Source organism: Muntiacus reevesi, chromosome 18, assembly GCF_963930625.1.
Source record: "Muntiacus reevesi chromosome 18, mMunRee1.1, whole genome shotgun sequence".
Taxonomy (NCBI): Eukaryota; Metazoa; Chordata; class Mammalia; order Artiodactyla; family Cervidae; genus Muntiacus; species Muntiacus reevesi.
In genome coordinates, this window is record NC_089266.1 from 20,631,499 (window position 1) to 20,649,384 (window position 17,886).

General features: G+C 55.9%; 1 protein-coding gene across 1 annotated transcript; it reads left to right on the plus strand.

Annotated features, from left to right (window-relative positions):
* The first annotated feature begins 10,513 nt into the window (after positions 1–10,513).
* Positions 10,514–17,427, plus strand: LOC136149075 (keratin, type I cytoskeletal 42). Its single transcript, XM_065908984.1, has 8 exons — positions 10,514–10,822; positions 13,146–13,228; positions 13,354–13,510; positions 14,655–14,816; positions 15,356–15,481; positions 15,696–15,916; positions 17,120–17,169; positions 17,293–17,427. Exons 1-8 carry the CDS (start codon positions 10,514–10,516, stop codon positions 17,388–17,390), a joined length of 1,206 nt encoding a protein of 401 aa, XP_065765056.1. The 3' UTR covers positions 17,391–17,427.
* Positions 17,428–17,886: the final 459 nt, after the last annotated feature.

The following is a 17,886-nucleotide window of genomic DNA, read 5'->3' on the forward strand; positions in this document are numbered from 1 at the left end:
TTGTTGGGGAGACTGGGGTATTTTAAAGCAGAGATATAATTTCATTCACCTTGAATGAAAATTTTGCAATAGCCATCAAAAGAAAAACATGGATTTACCCTTTCATTCAGTAATCCCACTGTTAAAATTCCCTTAAGGATATATTGGTAAAAGTTCACCAGGCTAGATGTTCAGGCAGGTTTATTATATCATTGTTCGTGAGAAGGAAAAAATTCCTGGATGCCTGAGCGGAGGTTGGGAGGGACAGGAGTGAATGAATTATAGCTCACGGTCACGATGGATTAAAGAGAGTGAGGTGGCTCTCCAGGAGATACTATTAACTGAAAGATTGTGGTATTATTAACTGGGAAATGGAGGCATTGAGGAGATCGATCATATCCCTTTGTATGATTAAAATATCTATAAACAGACAAAACCAAAATGAAACATCATAGCAATGCTTGGATGACTCTGTTGCTACAGGATCAAGTCCAAACTCTTCAGCACACCGTTCGTGGTGGTTTCTCTTTCCAGACTTCATTCTAGCCATTTCTCCCAATAAGCCCTATGAGTTGGTCCACGGATTCCCAAGATGGGTTTCAAGGAATTCTACCTTCACCTGCTCCTCCTGGAAGGGGCTTCATGGGCGATTAAGTTTGGGAAATGCTGTTTTCTCCTTGGAGAGTCACAGCGCACATTAGCTTGTTGAAGGCTCTGGGAAGTTCACAGTCAAACAAACAAAAACTGCTTGACCGGGATGTACATGCCTTGCTCTGGTCCCCCCAGACTCTGGAGCACGGTTCTCAGCCCTGGCTTTCATCAGGGCTTCGTCCCTGGTGGCTCAGCTGGTAAAAGAATCCACCTGCAATGCGGGAGACCTGGGTTTGATTCCTGGGTTGGGAAGATCCCCTGAAAAAGGGAACGGCTACCCACACCAGTATTCTGGCCTGAAGATTTCCATGGACAGAGGAGCCTGGTGGGCTACAGTCCATGGGGTTGCAGAGTCAGACGTGGCTGAGCTATTTCATTTCACTTTCCTTCACTGGCTCTGTGAGGAAAGGAGGAGGACCGCTACCCTCTGGGGACTCCTGCCCTTTGCTGAGCTTACATAGTCCCACCTCTCCTCTGCTAACCACCACCCCCTCTCCCCCAACCTGCTAACACTTCTAGTTCCCTAAGAAAGGAGTGTTTTAGTCCAGCCCCAGGGCCTTTGCTCTAGCTCTTACCTTGACCTGGGAATGCCTTCCCCTGCATGTGCTGGCTCCTTCCTTAATTCAGTTTCCCCTTAAACGTCACCTAGGAGAGGCCTTCCTGCCCTGGTCCCTGGAAGCACTAAATTTTCTTTTCATGCTTCCACAGGGAACATCTCATTCTCTGGTTTGATTATTTTCCATCTTTCCTACCAGAGTGTCTGCTCCATGAAAGCAAAGATGTCTTTTGTGTTCATCACCATATCCCCAGAGCCTAGGGATAGCTCAGCACACAGTAGGTGCTCAACTAGCAGTAGCCAATCAAACGTGTTTCCTTTGAGATTTGCTTTTCTTGGCGTTCCTTTTGCTCCCTGAGAACAGTGATCCAGCTGCAAGTCTCCTGGTCCCCACCCACCTCTGCTTGGATGTGTTCTCACCTCATCTCCTCTGCCTGGCAAAGCCCCGCCCTGGCTTCGAAACCTGGCTTTGTGGTCCCTCCCCGTGAAACCATCAGCAGCAGCCTGGAGTGAATGAGTCGCTCCCTCCTGCTCCTCCCAGGCGCTTGAACACACACACTTTCATCACCGCACAATAACACGGCGCCGGGATGGACCGCGTGTCCATCTCTTGCTTACCTGCCTATGCTCATTAAGGGCAGGGCTCAGCTGACTCAGTGCAGAGTTCTTGGCACCCTGCCCAGGGACGGCCCCACCATGGATGCGAAGAATGGGTGCTGAGGAAGAGCCCAGCATCGGGCACTTGCTGTCTGCATCCAGCAAGCCAGCATCGATTGGGCACTTCCTGTGCATAAAGTGCCAAGTTAGACCTTAGGGTGGGTTCAGAGATGAACAGAAAGCCGTCTTTTGGCTGTGCGTGCATGCTCAGTCGCTTCAGTTGTGTCTGACTCTTTGCGACGGTAACCCGCCAGGCTCCTCCGTCCATGGGATTCTCCAGGCAGGAAAGCTGGGTTGCCATGCTCTTCTCAGGGGATCTTCTCCACTCAGGGATCAAACTCGAGCTTCTGCGTCTCCTACATTGCAGGCAGATTCTTTTACTGCTGAGCTCCTGGGGAAGCCCTCATTTGGCTGTAAAGGATTGTAATTCTAGAAGGGGAGCAGATCTACCTCCAAATATTAATGATTCTAACATGAGTGACAGCGGCTAGCATTCTGGTGCTAGAATAGGTGAGGGGGAGTGTATTAGTTTCCTATTGTTGTTGGACAAAATTGCAGTTTTATTTTATTTTTTTGCTACTTTTTTATTTTATTTTATTTTTGTAAATTAATTTATTTTAATTGGGAGCTAATTACTTTACAATATTGTAGTTTTTTTTTTTTTTTTTGCCATACTACAGCTTTATTTTTTAAATGATTATTTATTTATTTTATATTCAGCTGCACTGGTCTTGGTTGCCATGCCTGGGCTTTCTCTAGTTGTGGCGAGTGGGGGCTACTCTTCGTTGTGGTGCATGGGCATCTCATTGTGGTGGCTTCTCTTGTTGCAAAACATGGGCTCTAGGGTGCTTGGGCTTCAGTGGTTCTGGCACATGAGCTTAGTTGCCTTGTGACATGTAGAATCCTCCTGGATCAGGGATCGATCCTGTGTCTCCTGCATTGGCAGGCAGACTCTCAACTGCTGGGCCACCAAAGTGAAAATGAAGTCACTCAGTCATGTCCGACTCTTTGCAACCCCATGGACTGTAGCCTACCAGGCTCCTCCATCCGTGGGACTTTCCAGGCAAGAGTACTGCAGTGGGTTGCCATTTCCTTCTCTCTAAAGTTGTCATTTGGCATGTCCCTGGTGGCCCAGCTGAGCCACGAGGGACTTCCCAGGAATCACCAAGAGCGTGCCAAACGACCACTTTAGGGGCTTAAATAATACGTGAACCGTGAACTTCCAGATGTTCAAGCTGGTTTTAGACAAGGCAGAGGAACCAGAGATCAAATTGCCAACATCCGCTGGATCATTGAAAAAGCAAGAGAGTTCCAGAAAAACATCTATTTCTGCTTTATTGACTATACCAAAGTCTTTGACTGTGTGGATCACAATAGACTGTGGAAAATTCTGAAAGAGATGGGAATACCAGACCATCTGACCTGCCTCTTGAAAAACCTGTATGCAGGTCAGGAAGCAACAGTTAGAACTGGACGTGGAACAGCAGACTGGTTCCAAATAGGAAAAGGAGTACGTCAAAGCTGTATATTGTCACCCTGCTTATTTAACTTATATGCAGAGTACATCATGAAAAATGCTAACACTGGAAGAAGCACAAGCTGGAATCAAGATTGGCGGGAGAAATATCAATAACCTCAGATATGCAGATGACACCATCCTTATTGCAGAAAGTGAAGAGAACTAAAAAGCCTCTTGATGAAAAAGAAAGAGGAGAGTGAAAAAGTTGGCTTAAAGCTCAACATTCAGAAAACTAAGATCATGGCATCTGGTCCCATCACTTCATGGGAAATAGATGGGGAAACAGTGGAAACAGTGTCAGACTTTATTTTTTGGGGCTCCAAAATCATTGCAGATGATGATTGCAGCCGTGAAATTAAAAGACGCTTACTCCTTGGAAGGAAAGTTATGACCAACCTAGATAGCGTATTAAAAAGCAGGGACATTACTTTGCCAACAAAGGTCCATCTAGTCAAGGCTATGGTGTTTCCAGTGGTCATGTGTGGATGTGAGAGTTGGACTGTGAAGAAAGCTGAGCCCCGAAAAATTGATGCTTTTGAACTGTGGTGTTGGAGAAGACTCTTGAGAGTCCCTTGGACTGCAAGGAGATCCAACCAGTCCATCCTAAAGGAGATCAGTCCTGGGTGTTCATTGGAAGGACCGATGCTGAAGCTGAAACTCCAATACTTTGGCCACCTCATGCGAAGAGTTGACTCATTGGAAAAGACCCTGATGCTGGGAGGGATTGGGGGCAGGAGGAGAAGGGGACGACAGAGGATGAGATGGCTGGATGACATCACCGACTCGATGGACTTGCGTTTGAGTAAACTCCAGGAGTTGGTGATGGACAGGGAGGCCTGGCGTGCTGCGATTCATGGGGTCGCGAAGTCGGACATGACTGAGTGACTGAACTGAACTGAACTGAGAGGCTTAAAGCAACACTCACATTATCTTACAGTTCTGGAAGTCTGAGGTCTGAAGTGCATCTTGCAAGGTTAAATCAAGCTGTCAGCAGGGCTGAACCCCTTCTGGAGGCACTGAAGGAGAACTGTTCCTTGCATTTTCTGCTTCTAGAGTCTGCTTACATTCCTTCACTCATGGCTTCTTCACTCTGACCTCCGTTTCTGTTGTCACATTATCTTCTCTGACTCTGAGCTTTCTCCCCGCCCCCATCCCTATTTAAGGACTCTTCCCAGGTGGTGCTAGTGGTAAAGAACCCGCCTGCCAATGCAGGAGATGTAAGACACACGGGTTCGATCCCTGAGTCAGGGAAGACCCCCTGAAGTAGGAAATGGTAACCCACTCCGGTATTCTTGCCTGGGAAATCCCATGGACAGAGGGGCCTGGCGGACTATGGTCTGTGGGATCACAAAGAGTTGGACACGACTGAAGTGACTTAGTACTCATGCACGTTTTTATATTGGGCTCAACCAGAAAATCCAGAAAATTCCAGTTAAGAATGCAAATTCCTTAACTTAATCACACCTGCAAAGTCTCTTTTGCCATATAAGGTACACAGTTCTGGAGGTTAGGATGGGGACATCTGCCTAGCAGAGGGAAGGGTTACCACTCACCCTGGGAGCCTTCACCCACCCAGCTTGGGAGTCGCTGATCCTTCCAAATCCCTAGTGTGCACAAGGCCTGAGGCCAGCCGCTGTCTCATGTCAGCCTCACGAAGAGTTTGTCATGGAAACCAAGTAGCCTCATTTTTCAGATGAGGCTGAGAGAAGGGTTGTGACTTGTCCACAGCAGAGTCTGCATCGATCCAGGCTCTTGGAGTTGGCCTCCCGAGTGAGCTCTTTCCATAATGGGCGGAATAGTGATCGTGGGGGTTGAGAAGATTAGGGGCTGTGATTCCTCCCCAACAGAACCTTACTGGAGAAAGTGAATCACACCTGAAATGTTGAACAACAAGCCCAGGGCCTGGGTTTTGGGGCAGAGGCAGGACCAGGGGGCTGTGAAGCTGCCGGCTTGGGGCAGGTTTTAATGGGGAGGAGCCTGTCCCACTTGTGTGGGACGGAGTATTCCATGGGGCCCAGGCCTCTGCACAGGTGTGCTCCTCCCTTTTCTTGTTGGTCAGGCATGTGTATCATCTTGTGGTGGGCTGGGTGATCAGAGGAGGCGCAGTCGTAAAGAATCTGCCTGCCAAGGAACTAGAGGCAGGAGACGCAGGTTTGATCCCTGGGTTGGGAAGAACCCATAGAGGTGGGGAGGAGGAAATGGCAACCAGTATTCTTGTTTGGAGAATCCCATGAACAGAGGAGTCTGGTGGGCTGTAGTTCATGGGGTTGCAAAGAGTCGGATATGACTGAGCGACTGAGGATGCATGTAGTACAGGTGATCAAAGACCCGAGAGACCCCCTTCCCGCCGGTGGTGTTAGGTGCAAGGAAGGAGACGCACCAAGCTCAGAGCATCACACAGGGGGACACAGCGCCCACCCCGAGCGAGCTCCCAGTCTGAGTGGGGAGACAGAACGTTTACCCTAGGAAGCGTCCACTCTGACGGGGGAGATGAAGCCCCTTTCTCAGGGAGCCTGGGCCACACATCCCCTGGAGGAAACCACTTGAGAGTGTTGAAGAGCAGGGACCAGTGAGGGTGAATTAATCCAGGAGCAACCAGCCTCGCAGGGCATGGAGAGTCGAGTGGGCAGGTGGGGCAGGGCCTGGGGGCCTGGGAGGCTGGGGTCTTGAGGATGGGCAGTCTGGAGCCCCTTGGGGGTTTTTCAGTTGGTTCCTGCAGGCCCTCAGGTCCCCTTCAGCCTTCAGGGCAAAGCGGGGAGGGGATGAGCCCCAGGCTTGAAAGGGGACCCCCCGGACCTGTTGCCTTCTCATCCTCCCCCCTAGCTACCTCAGGCCAAGGAAGGGGAGGGGTGGATGGGGAGAGAAGGGGGGGCAGAGGGGAGAAGCTGGTCCTTTCCCTCTGTGCCCCCCTCTGGCTCCCCTTCCTGGACCTCCTCCCCATCCATTCCCGTTGGTTCGGGGCCTCCCTTGCCCTCTCCTCCTGCTCTGGGCGCTGAGGCCTCTGGGCCCTTGCTGGGATGGGGCCCTGGACAGCCGATGTGGCTTTGCCTGGAAAGGCGCAGTGTCCCGGGCAGCTGAGTCCCAACTTGGGTCCACCCTGGGAGCATGTTTCCTGGAAGCCAGTCATGGGGGAAGGGAGCCCCTGGGAGCCCCTGGTGTGTGTGGGGGCGCTGGAGGAACCCCCTGCCCCTGACTCTCCTAATTGGATGCCTCCTGAGGGCCCAGGATCTCCCACAGCCGCTGTGGAGGCAGAGGGTGGGGCCTTCTTTGGAGCCAGACACAAATCATTACAGGGTGGATCTGGGCAGGGTGGCCCTGGGGCCTCAGGAGAGAGGCTGAGGAAACAGACTAGGGGAAGAGGATTCCACCTGCGGGCCAGGGTGCCCTTCCTGGCCAGGGGTGGGGGTGCTCGGGGAGAGGTGAGGGGTAGGGCGTCCTTGGTGACCCTCTGTAGCCCATCCTGGCGAGGTCCCCGCAGCTGAGAGGGGCTCAGTGTCTATGAGGAAACAAGCTGACCGGCCCTGGTGGCCGGGCTCTGGGGGTAGGGTCCAGGTCTTTGAGAACCCTCAAGGTTTTGGGGTGTTCTCTTCATCAGTCAAGCCAAGGTCCCAGCTGGGAGGCCCCCCCCCCCCCATCCTGGGCCTCTCACTTCCCCAACATCACCTGATATGGACTCTTTCCTTGGAGGGAGGGTAGGTAGCCCTAATAGTCCCTTCCTGGGTCCCTGTCTTCCACCCTAGTCATGGTCCAGGGTCCTCGTTCCTAACAGCGAACACTTAGAGAGCACCTGACGCATACATGCTGTGTCCTGGATTCTGGGTGGCGTGGACACTGCCTAGGAGGGTGACAGTTAATGCTTGGGGGGCCTGCAGGAGCCAAGGTCAGTTGGGCTGATGTGGCAAGATGTTTGTCAACATCAACGTGCATCTATTTTTTAATAAAAATATATGTATTTTTAAAATTTATTTTTGGCTGTGCTGGGTCTTCATTGCCACGCTCAGGTTTTCTCTGGTTGTGGCCAGTGGGGGCTACTCCCTAGTTACGGTCCGTGGGCTTCTCATTGCGGTGGTTTCTCTTGTTGCAGAGCACAGGCTCTAGAGCTCGACCTCAGTGGTTGGGTCGTGCTGGCTTCGTTGCCCTGTGGCATAGAGTTGGACACAACTTAGCAACTGAGCAACAGCAACAATGTGGGATCTTAGTTTCCAGACCAGGGATCGAGCGTTGGCAGGTGGACCACTGGACCATCAGTGAAGTCCTGATATGCATCTGTTGAGCATCAACTGCATACGGGGGCCCCCAGATCACCTTGCACCTGCCGTCAACACCATAGGGTGGGTGTAGTCCCAGGGGCCCTCCCCGCATACCCTAGTCCTGCTCAAGTCTGAGACAGGCCTGTTCTACTCATGCTGAGGACGCACTGGCTCTTCAGCAACCTCTGGAGAGGAGACCCAGGGCCTGTAGGTTTGGTCAAGCCCGGGGCTGGCGTGGGGACCCTGGGGGATTCAGCTGTCTCCCCGGGGTCTCTTCCTCCTGTCTCCTCCCTGCTCTGCTGGGCTCCCAGCGGCCTCTGGGGCTGGATTGCCTCCTCCTTTTCCCGACCTCTTCCGCCTCTGGGCCAAGCTGCTGACAGCTGCAGGGGGTGTGGGCCTGGCGCTGCCCCTCCGGCTGCCAGAGGCCTCTCCCTGCTGGGGGTGGAGGACAGGCCTGGGCAGGAGGAGTCATGGCCGAGAGGACCTCGGCTCCTGCCAGACCTCCCCTCCTTCCCTGGCACAGAGAGTGGGCACTGCTCGGGCCCTGGCTTCAGGCCCGGCTGCCCTGCCTATTGCCTGCTGGCTGCTCAGAAACCCTGGGCCTTGGCTTCCTCATGGCGTTGTTGGGGAGATCCGGCAAGGGCTGTCCGGAGCTGTGACGGAAGCATGTCTGGGTCTTCTTAGGCGTTCCAAGGATGGCCACACTCTCCAGAGAGCTAGGGAGGCCTTCCTAGGGCCTGTCTCCGCCCCTACACCTGGGGAGAGGGGCTGAGCTGGGCCTGTCCTTCTGCAAGTGAGGCCTTTCTGGGCTGAGGTGGGCACAGAAGTGGAGGGGTGCTCCAAAGGCCAGAGGCACAGGGCCTGGGAGTCACTGGTGTGGGGAAACCTAGGCCCTGCCCTTGGCGCACGGCCCGATGTCAGCAGGGGAAAGGGTAGAGTGACGGGGTGATGGTGGGGACTTGGTGATTTTCGAGAAAAGTTTAGGAAACTTTCTGTCCCTTCAAACTGGGCCTGAAGACGGACGTCTGGGTACTTTGGAGATGGGATGCAGGCTCTGGAGAGGCAGGGTGTGGGTGGTGGGTGCCTTGTGGCCTGGCCCCCTCTCCAGGCTTCTGGCTCTGCTTCATATTCACTTCTTTGAGCTGAGGGAGGCCTGTCTGGACAGAGGAGGGCTGTCAGCTGCTGGTGCGGGGGTTGGGGGGTGGTTCATGGAGGGTGGCTCCAGCAAGGAGGGGAAGCTCTTTCTCTGTGGGGGTGAGTGGCTGGTGCAAGGGTGGCCTCTGAGCCACTCAGGTGACCCCAGGTTCTGTTTGTTCCCTCCCCCAGACTGTCCTGGAGTAGCAGGAAGTCCTTCCAGGTATTGTGGAAGAGCCCTGGTGTTCTGACCTTGCCCCCTAATCTTGACCTTGAGACCCTGCTCCCCACGCCCAGGAACCTTCAGACTTTACAGTTGGGGCGGGAGCAGAATAAACTCTGGTTATCCCCTCTAGGCAGCCCGTGCAGTCCCCACTCTCCAACGAGGAGACACCCTTGCGTGCGAGGCCACCCACTTTCTAGGCAGGAAGTCCTTCCAGCAGTCTGACCTCAGCATACCAGCTCTGATCTGCATGAAACCCGGACTCCCTCCCTGTCCCCATGTGTGTGGGCCCAGAGCCCAGGCCACCCATGTGCCTCCCTCCACCCCTGGAAGCTTCTCATTCAGACAGGCCCCGTGCAGACACAGACGCCAGGGTCCTGGCAGCGCCTAAATCATTAGCACCGCCGAGATTAGGCCGCTAATCTCCAGGCTGGGAGCGGGCGGGTGCCAGTCGCCAGGATGTGGGCTTGTGTTTTTTCCTTGCAGGGGCCGCCCTTCCCCAGGGTGCGGCCGCCCGGCAGGTCCTGCCTCTCCTACGCTCAGCACCTCCTCTGGGGGCCCTTGGGGGGCGTCTTTCCGTAGATACTGGTAGGGTGAGCAGGGGCGGTCACCCTAATCAACTCTCAGATTCCCTCTCTTCCTTGGTCCCCACTTGACTCATTCCCGCAAAGACCCTGGGAGGCAGGAGTTACCCCATTTTGCAAATGAGGCAACTGAGGCAGTGAACTGACTTCCTAAAAGGCTTGGATCCAGGGTTCCCTCAGGTCAGCAGCTGTGACTGTTCCTCTCAGGTAGGGCAGCCCCTGGCCAGGAACTGTGTTTCCCGCATAGGGTGGAAGTAATCCCAGGAGAGCTGGGGGCTCCCCTAGGTCAGAGGCTGACTCGCTCCCACTGTTAAGGAGTGGGGGAGGGTGTCCCCCTGGATCTCTCCACCCTCTCCCTGGAATCCAAGAATGCTGGGTGGGGGGCCAGAGCAGCCCCAGGCTCCGGGCCTGTGGAGCCTTGTCCCAGGCCCTTTCTGGCTCCCAGGGTTGGGTTCTCCGGACTCCCCCAAGAATGAGCTCAGCCGCCTAACTGCGGTTGAGGATGCAGGATCACCCTACCCCCGGGGCTGCGGCTCCAACACCACCTTTGTTTCTAATAGACAATGGCGGCTAAGAGGCCATTGTGCCCAGGCCAGGCTTGGGCAGGGGAGGGGGCCCGGGGATGCACTCAGGGTGTCCAGCCTGAGCCCCAGGCCCTAGGCGGCTTGTACAGAAGCAAATTACACAGCTGGGGTTTTGGCTCCGACTTCAAGGGCCAGGGGCCCAGCCCCCCGTTAGCCTGGTTATAAAGGGCTGCCTGGGGTCTCTGTCCAGACCAGACCCTGCGCTTGACTTGTGGACGTCATGGCCGCCACCACCAGCAGCATCCGCCAATTTTCCACCTCCGGCTCTGTCAAGGGCCTGTGTATGCCCAGCGGGGGTTTCTCTCGGATGTCTTCCATCCGTGTTGGGGGTGCTTGCCGGGCCCCCAGCCTCCTGGGAGTCGGCAGCCCCGGCAATATGTCCATGTCCTCGTCCCGCTTCTCCATGGGCTTGGGGGGCGGCTATGGTGGGGGCTACACCTGCAACCTGGGCGGGTGCTTTGGCTCCAGCTTTGGCATGGCCGACAACTTGCTGGGAGGCAGTGAGAAGGAGACCATGCAGAACCTCAACGACCGCCTGGCCTCCTACCTGGACAAGGTGCGCGCCCTGGAGGAGGCCAACACCGACCTGGAGGTGAAGATTCACGACTGGTACAAGAAGCAGGGACCCGGGCCCGCCCGAGACTACAGCCACTACTTCAAGACCATCGAGGAGCTTCGGAGCAAGGTGGGCACTCCCTGCCCTCTGTCCTCAGTATCTACTTCCGACTCGTGCATCCCAACTTTGGACCTTTGCCAACATTTCTCCTCCAGCCTAGGTTTCCATCATTCATCCATTCATTCACTCATTCTCTCACTTGCCCTGGAACCCAGATCTGGTCCCCAGGCCTGGAGGGCATCCCACGAAGGGAGGCTGTTTGGAGTTCCTTCTTCCTGGGGGAGGGTATTTGGTGTGAGTGATAGAGGCATGGTCAGGGAAGTCTTCAAAACCTTGAGAGCATCAGAAGACGTTCCAGGTATAGAGATCAGTGTGGACAAAGACACAGAAGTGGGAACGAGTTTGGCTGCTGGGAGATGAGGCTGGAAGTCTCCTTCTCACTATTCCATTCCCTCTGAGTTTGCTCCCCTGCTACCTGCCTCACCTCCTCCAGGCAGTCCTCCTGGATGGATGGCACTTGCCTTTTGTCCTCAGATCTTGGGGTCCTTTCTGTACTTTGAGGTTCAGTCTATACTGTGTTCATTGTGCTGATTTCACTGAGTTTGACATATTCTCCCGGCTGTTTTCGTTGTGGGTCTTCTTCATTCCTTCCACGATGTTCACGCTGGGGATCCCTAAGGGCAGATGCTGTCTCTCCTTGCAGAGTTCTCAGAGCAGGGCGGGGTGGTCCCTGAGAAAAGGAGCTATGTCTTCCTACTTAGACTGGAAGCTCTCAAGGAGAGAAATTTCTCTAACTTAGTCTGATGGAAGAGGCAGCACACACACTCTCATCTGATCGCTATGAACCCATGACCTTGACATTCTGTAAACATCGCACCTGGGTCTTTTGCACAAACCTTCTCGCTGGAAGGACCTAAAGGGCTGCAGTTTCCGGAGGCAGGAGAGAGGTCAAAGAGGTTCAAGAGCCAGGCTTGGGGAGAGCTAGGCTGGGGGCTGGCTGGCCTGGGCTCAGCCCGCTCTGTTTCCTGGTGGAGAACCAGGCCTGTGGCCCTGTGGGGGGCTTTGCTGGCTCCTGCCAGGGACCCAGGCCAGGAAGGGAACTCCTGCAGTTGCCCCCTGGAAGCCACACCGATGGGAGTGCCAGGTCAGATACCGGCCTTGGTCTGGGCAGCGGGGAACCCAGGGGAGCCCTGGTGAGTCAGTGTTCCCGAGCTCCGGGGTCAGCCAGCTCCTCACCGCCAGACCCCAGCGCGCTGCGCAGCAGGCCGCTGAGTCACTGCCCCTCGGCGGTTTTCACCACCACCCCCTCGCTGGGCCCCAGCAGCCTCCAGACTGGGAGGTGGGAGGTGGGGCAGGTCTGCAGGCTGCAGACGGGCCCACTGAGGCCCTGGGCCAGTTCAGACTGGCTCTTGGGTTCAGTCTGGAAACGGAGCCTGACCCAGGGAGTCTTTACAGAACTTAGGGCCTCGAGTGGGCTCTGAGGTCCAGGCTGAGTTTCCTGGGGCTGCCCCCTCTTAGAGCTTCTGCACTTCAACCCTCAGTCTTAAAAAACTCCAAAGTCTACCCAGCTCATCTGCCAAGACTTCCTCTCTGCTTCCTCCGGGCAGCGTGCAGGGGCCTCGCCCTCCCCCTCCCCCACCGCCCTTGAAGGGAGCCTCTCAGGTGTTTCTCACAACAATAATGACAGCGGCAGTAATAATAATGAACCCTTTGCTCCTTCCAGAGCCTCTCCCTTTCCTTGTGGTCATTTGAAACTCCCAGCTGACCCTGTGGGAAAAGAAAATCTTGGCCTAAGGTTTGATGTGGGACCCATCATAGCTTTAATAACCATTTCATTAATTGTTTAATTAAATTAATGTTTCCTGGGGGCTGACTCTGGGCCAGGCACTGTGCCCAGGTCTGGGGATTCCAAACAGAATGAGACAGGTGTGAGACCAGGCCATGTTCCTCTGGAGCACAGAGACCAGTGGAAGAGAAGAAAAATACACATAAAAAAGTCATGGAAAAAACTGCACTTGTGAGAAGTACCATGTAAGAGAGATGGGCCGAGGGGAGGAATAATGGGGAGGAAGGACTCAGACAGGAAATGGAAGAGGGCTACCTGGAGGAGGTGGCAACTGAGCCCAGAGGTGAGTTTAGCTGGGGAAGATGGAGTGAGGTCCAGGCAGCTTGGCAGTGACTCCCATGGTGTGAGAGGATTGCATATGGGTCTTTCTACTGGTATCATGGTATCCATACCTGGGTATCATGCCCTTTCTCCTTGTGAGGAGACCACAGGGGCCCTCACCTCCCTCACTCCAGCTCACATTCCAAAGGGTTGTCAGAGGGATGTTGCAAGGCCTTCCCAGGGCTGCCAAGGGTGCTTGCTCACCAGCCCCACCATGTTCCCCAGATCCTGGCGGCCACCATTGACAACGCCAACTTGGTGCTGCAGATCGATAATGCCCGCCTGGCAGCTGATGACTTCCGCACCAAGTGAGTCGGGGCCTCCCAGGCGGCTCAGGGGGCTGGTGCGGTCCAGCTCTGCACCCCGCAGAGCTCTCTGTGTGTATGAGGGTGTCCTCGGGGCACTCCATGCCTCATGCTTCCCCTCGCTGCAGGTATGAGACGGAACTGAACCTGCGCATGAGCGTGGAGGCCGACATCAACGGCCTACGCAGGGTGCTGGACGAGCTGACCCTGGCCAGAGCCGACCTGGAGATGCAGATTGAGAACCTCAAGGAGGAGCTGGCCTACCTCCGGAAGAACCACGAGGAGGTGAGGCCGGCTCGGGGATGCAGGAGAGACTTGCCTGGGAACAGGCAAGGCTGGGCTCCCCACATCTTCCTGGGCCGAGGCCACGCTCTCCGTCCAATTCCTGTCTCTGATGCGTTCCTGGCTCTGACCCTGGGAGACCCTCAGAGGGCCCTGGTTGAGGCCTGGAGGGCCCTCTCTCTGGAAAGATACTTCCCTATCCCTCGAGGCACAGCCTGCTATGGGTTGGCAGTTAACTATCTAATAGGCCAACCGGTCTAAGAACACGCTGGCTAATTATTATGATTAATTGTAATAGTGATAGTCATAACAACGGGGAACATCTGCCCAGTGCATTCCAAGTGATTCACAGCAATTATCTCAGCTGATACGGACAGCATCACTGCGAGAAAGGAGCCAGTTCCTCCCTTTGCCAGCGAGGGGACTGAGGCTCAGAGAGGTTAAGGAATTTATCCAAGGCTGCATGGGGGTGGGTCTTCCCTCCTGTCTGCCTGAGCCATGTCTGCACCAGCTCTGACGCCACCACTCTGACACTTCTCCCACCTCTTAGGGACCCCGAGGCTTAATCCAAGGGTAGGGATCCAAGACCCTGCAGGGGTACTGATGAGCCTTGTGGCTTCCTTCTCACCAGAACTCTGGGGTGGCCTGAGCTGAGAGAGCCTAATGCCCGAACGGCAGGAGTTCATCAAGTGGTTCTGCTTGATTTTGAGGCTGGTTTTGGGGATGCACCCCTGAGCAGATTCACATTTCCTAGTGAGGCCTGACTCTCCTAGTACCAGCAAGTGGCTGCTTTCCTTGTGTTTGTGCTGCGTGGCTGGTGGTAGGGGCCTGAAGTGAGGGGTCAGGGCAGCGAGTGAGGTTGTCCTGGCTCATCCCCCAGTGTAACCAGGAGCTGCCTTCTCTCCTGCCCCAGCACCCACTGGGACTGGGCGAAGTCCACCCTCCAAGTGTGTGTTGGGGGAGATTGTTGATGTCCACAGCCATGCGCGTTTGAGACATGGCCACATCCATCTCCACCTTCAGGGTGAGGAGCTGTTGGCCTGTCTGTGTCTGTCCTCTGCAACCATCTCTCCCAGAATGAGAAGGCAGCCCCAGGCACTCTCCCCAGGATGGCCCTGAGTGAGCTCCTCTATCCCTCTCTGCCCAGGAGATGAATGCCCTGCGAGGCCAGGTGGGTGGGGACGTCAACGTGGAGATGGACGCTGCCCCCGGCGTGGACCTGAGCCGAATCCTGAATGAGATGCGCGACCAGTATGAGAAGATGGCGGAGAAGAACCGCAAGGATGCCGAGGACTGGTTCTTCAGCAAGGTGGGTGGCCCGTGTGAGCAGGTGTGCACACGGGTGTGCGCGGTGCTTTGTGCTGGGCACTGCTTAGAAAACTTGCAGATGTGGATTCCCAGCCGGAAGGACCTTTGGAAACCAGTTGGGACCAAACCATCACGTTCAGGGGGAGACTGTGAGGCTCAGAGAGGCCTCAAGCTCACATAGCCCTTTACGGGGGCCAGGGAAGCAGAGCCAGATCTCCTGACCCCACCAGACACCCCCCCCAGCCCGGGAATTCGTAGGCAGGTGTGTATTTGGATGCAGACTCCTATGCCCCCAGTAAGAACAACACCCAGAGCAAAGGCCAGGGCCTGCCCTTACGTGCGCCTGCAGCCCAGTAAGGAAGCAGCAAAGGACCGCAAGACAAGATGAATCCTGCAAGCGCCAGTGTGTACCAGCGAGCCTGAGGCCCTCTAGGGTCGAGGAAGGGCGGGTCTGGGAGGTCAGGGCTCGGGGGTGGCCCCTGCCCTCTGCCTCACCTCTGCCAGCCTCCTCAAGCCCCAGGGGCCCATCCTGCCTTCCAGACGGAGGAGCTGAACCGCGAGGTGGCCACCAACACCGAGGCCCTGCAGAGCAGCCGGACGGAGATCACAGAGCTGCGCCGCATGGTCCAGAACCTGGAGATTGAGCTTCAGTCCCAGCTCAGCATGGTAGGGCCGCCGTCCCCTCCCTGCCCTGTGCCCACCGCTCCAGGTGGGCCCTGCCTCCTGGACCCCCGCTGGGAGAACCAGAGGCTCCCTGCCCCGCCCTGCCATGCTGGCAGCACCCACAGGCCCGCACCACCTGGGGACCCACTTTTGGGGGCTCTGTCGTGGGGAAGTGCCCCAGCTTGGTTTCCCCAGTCACCTACACCTCGACCCCCAGAAAGCGTCGCTGGAGGGCAGCCTGGCGGAGACCGAGGCACGCTATGGAGCCCAGCTGACCCAGATGCAGGGGCTCATCAGCAGCATCGAGGCTCAGCTGAGCGAGCTGCGCTGTGACATGGAGCGGCAGAACCACGAGTACCAAGTGCTGCTGGACGTGAAGACCCGGCTGGAGCAGGAGATCGCTACCTACCGCCGCCTGCTGGAGGGCGAGGACGCCCAGTGAGTGGAGGGCACCCCGCACCTGCTCAGTGGGCTGGAGTGGCTTCACCTGGGTGGGATAGCACCAGCTGAGGCAGGAGGAGGCGTGGAGGCTTGCAGGAGACGAAGCAGAGAACACTGGCTGGGGTCCCACTAGATGGTATAGGCTCCAGGGAGCCAACGGGGCGCTTTTGTGTAGAGAGAAGTATGGCTGTCAAGACATCTTAGAATAGTCACTTTGGCTACAGAGAGAGAAATGTGTCTGAGGGGACAGGGTGGGGTCAGGGAGACCTGTCAGAAAACTGGAGCAGGGAGTAAGGCCAGGGAAAGTGTTAGTCGCTCAGTCAGGTCCAGACTCTTTGTGACTCCATGGACTGTAGCCCTCCAGGCTCCTCTGGCCATGGAATTCTCCAGGCAAAAATCCTGGAGTGGGTGACCATGCCCTCCTCTAGGGCATCTTCCCGACCCAGGGATCAAACCCAGGTTTCCTGCATTGCAGGCAGATTCTTTACCGCCTGAGTCACCGGGGAAGAAGACCTGCTATAAGGCAGGTGGAGGACAGGGGAGGGGAGGTGGTGCACCCAGAGGATGTGTTACAGCTAAAAACAGCAGGGTTGGATGCCTGAACACGGGGGTGAGCGTGGCTTGTAGGCGGAACTCAGTAAATGTTTGAGTAAGTGCATGAAGGAACGGGTAACAATGACCCTGGGTTTCTGGTTCCAGTGACTATATGGATGGTGATCCCATTGTCCAGGATGGGTGGCGCTCTGGTTTGGAGTTGGGAGGGTGCGCAGGCCCTGGTGTAAAGGGGCCATGGATATCCTGGAGTCTCCATGTTTAGTCACTCATTCCAGCGTTTTGCTCTGTGACCATGGCCAAGTCCATCTGTAGTCTAACCACAGTCTCTCCTGTTTTAACGAAGTTTATTTGTTGGGCCCTTCAGGATATGGAAAAAAACACTCGCTCAGCTTCTCCTTGTAAATCCCTGGTTGGCAGCAAAGTGCCTCTGGGCCTCCTGTTGGGGTATCCGCTTTCTTTATTCCTGCCCACTGGGCCTGTCCCTTTGACCCCATGGTTGCCATTCTCTTCTGTGTCCTCCCCGCTGTGATTTCTCTTCGATTTCCTGGGACTTCTCTCCCCTCGGCCTCACCAGCTGCTCCTCCTCCCAGGGGGCTGGACTCCCCACTGGCACCCCTGGGCTGACAGCTCCCCCTCTTCCTGCAGCCTGTCCACCCAGTATTCCTCCTCCCTGGTCTCACAGCCCAGCCGGGAAGGTAAGAGCCTGCCCCGTCCTGCCCAGGGCGGGTGGGGAGAGGCTGAGGCCCCTTCTGTGTGGGGGGCTCAGGGAGGGCCTCCAGCCTGAGGTTCTGTGTGTATCCCTCCCCCTCCGCCTACAGGCATGGTGACCACCCGCCAGGTGCGGACCATTTTGGAGGAAGTCCAGGATGGCAAGGTGGTCTCCTCCCGTGAGCAGGTCCACCGCTCCACCCACTGAGGCCCCTTTCCACCTGCAACAGCCCAGCCTCCAGGGCCCAGGGGCAGCCGTTGCCTCCAGCTCCCAGCACGCTACTGCCGCGCCCCAAGAGCCCATCTGGGCCACCACCCAAGAGCTGTTGCATTTCTCTGTCTGCTTCCCACAGCCCCTCACTGACGGGGGCCTCCTGACTTTGTCCCAGTGACTGCAATTAAAGCTTTGCTTGAAGTTCCGTGTCTCCTGTGATTTGGTCTGGTCATTGGTTTGGGCAGTGTGGGCTGGCGATGGCGGGGTGAGAGAGACATGTTAAATGTCTGGGGCTGCTTGTCACCTGCCGATCTGTCTTCCCACCCCATCCGGGCCTGGGGCCCAAAGGAGGGAGACAGGATGCTTGAGGATAGAGAGATGGGACAGTCCAGCAGTTGGGGAAGGTTTTGAGAATCAGTCCCTGGGTCCCCCATTGTCTGAGACTGGCCCCTGGGAGGGCCCCATAGACTTTCCAGGAGCCACACCTGTT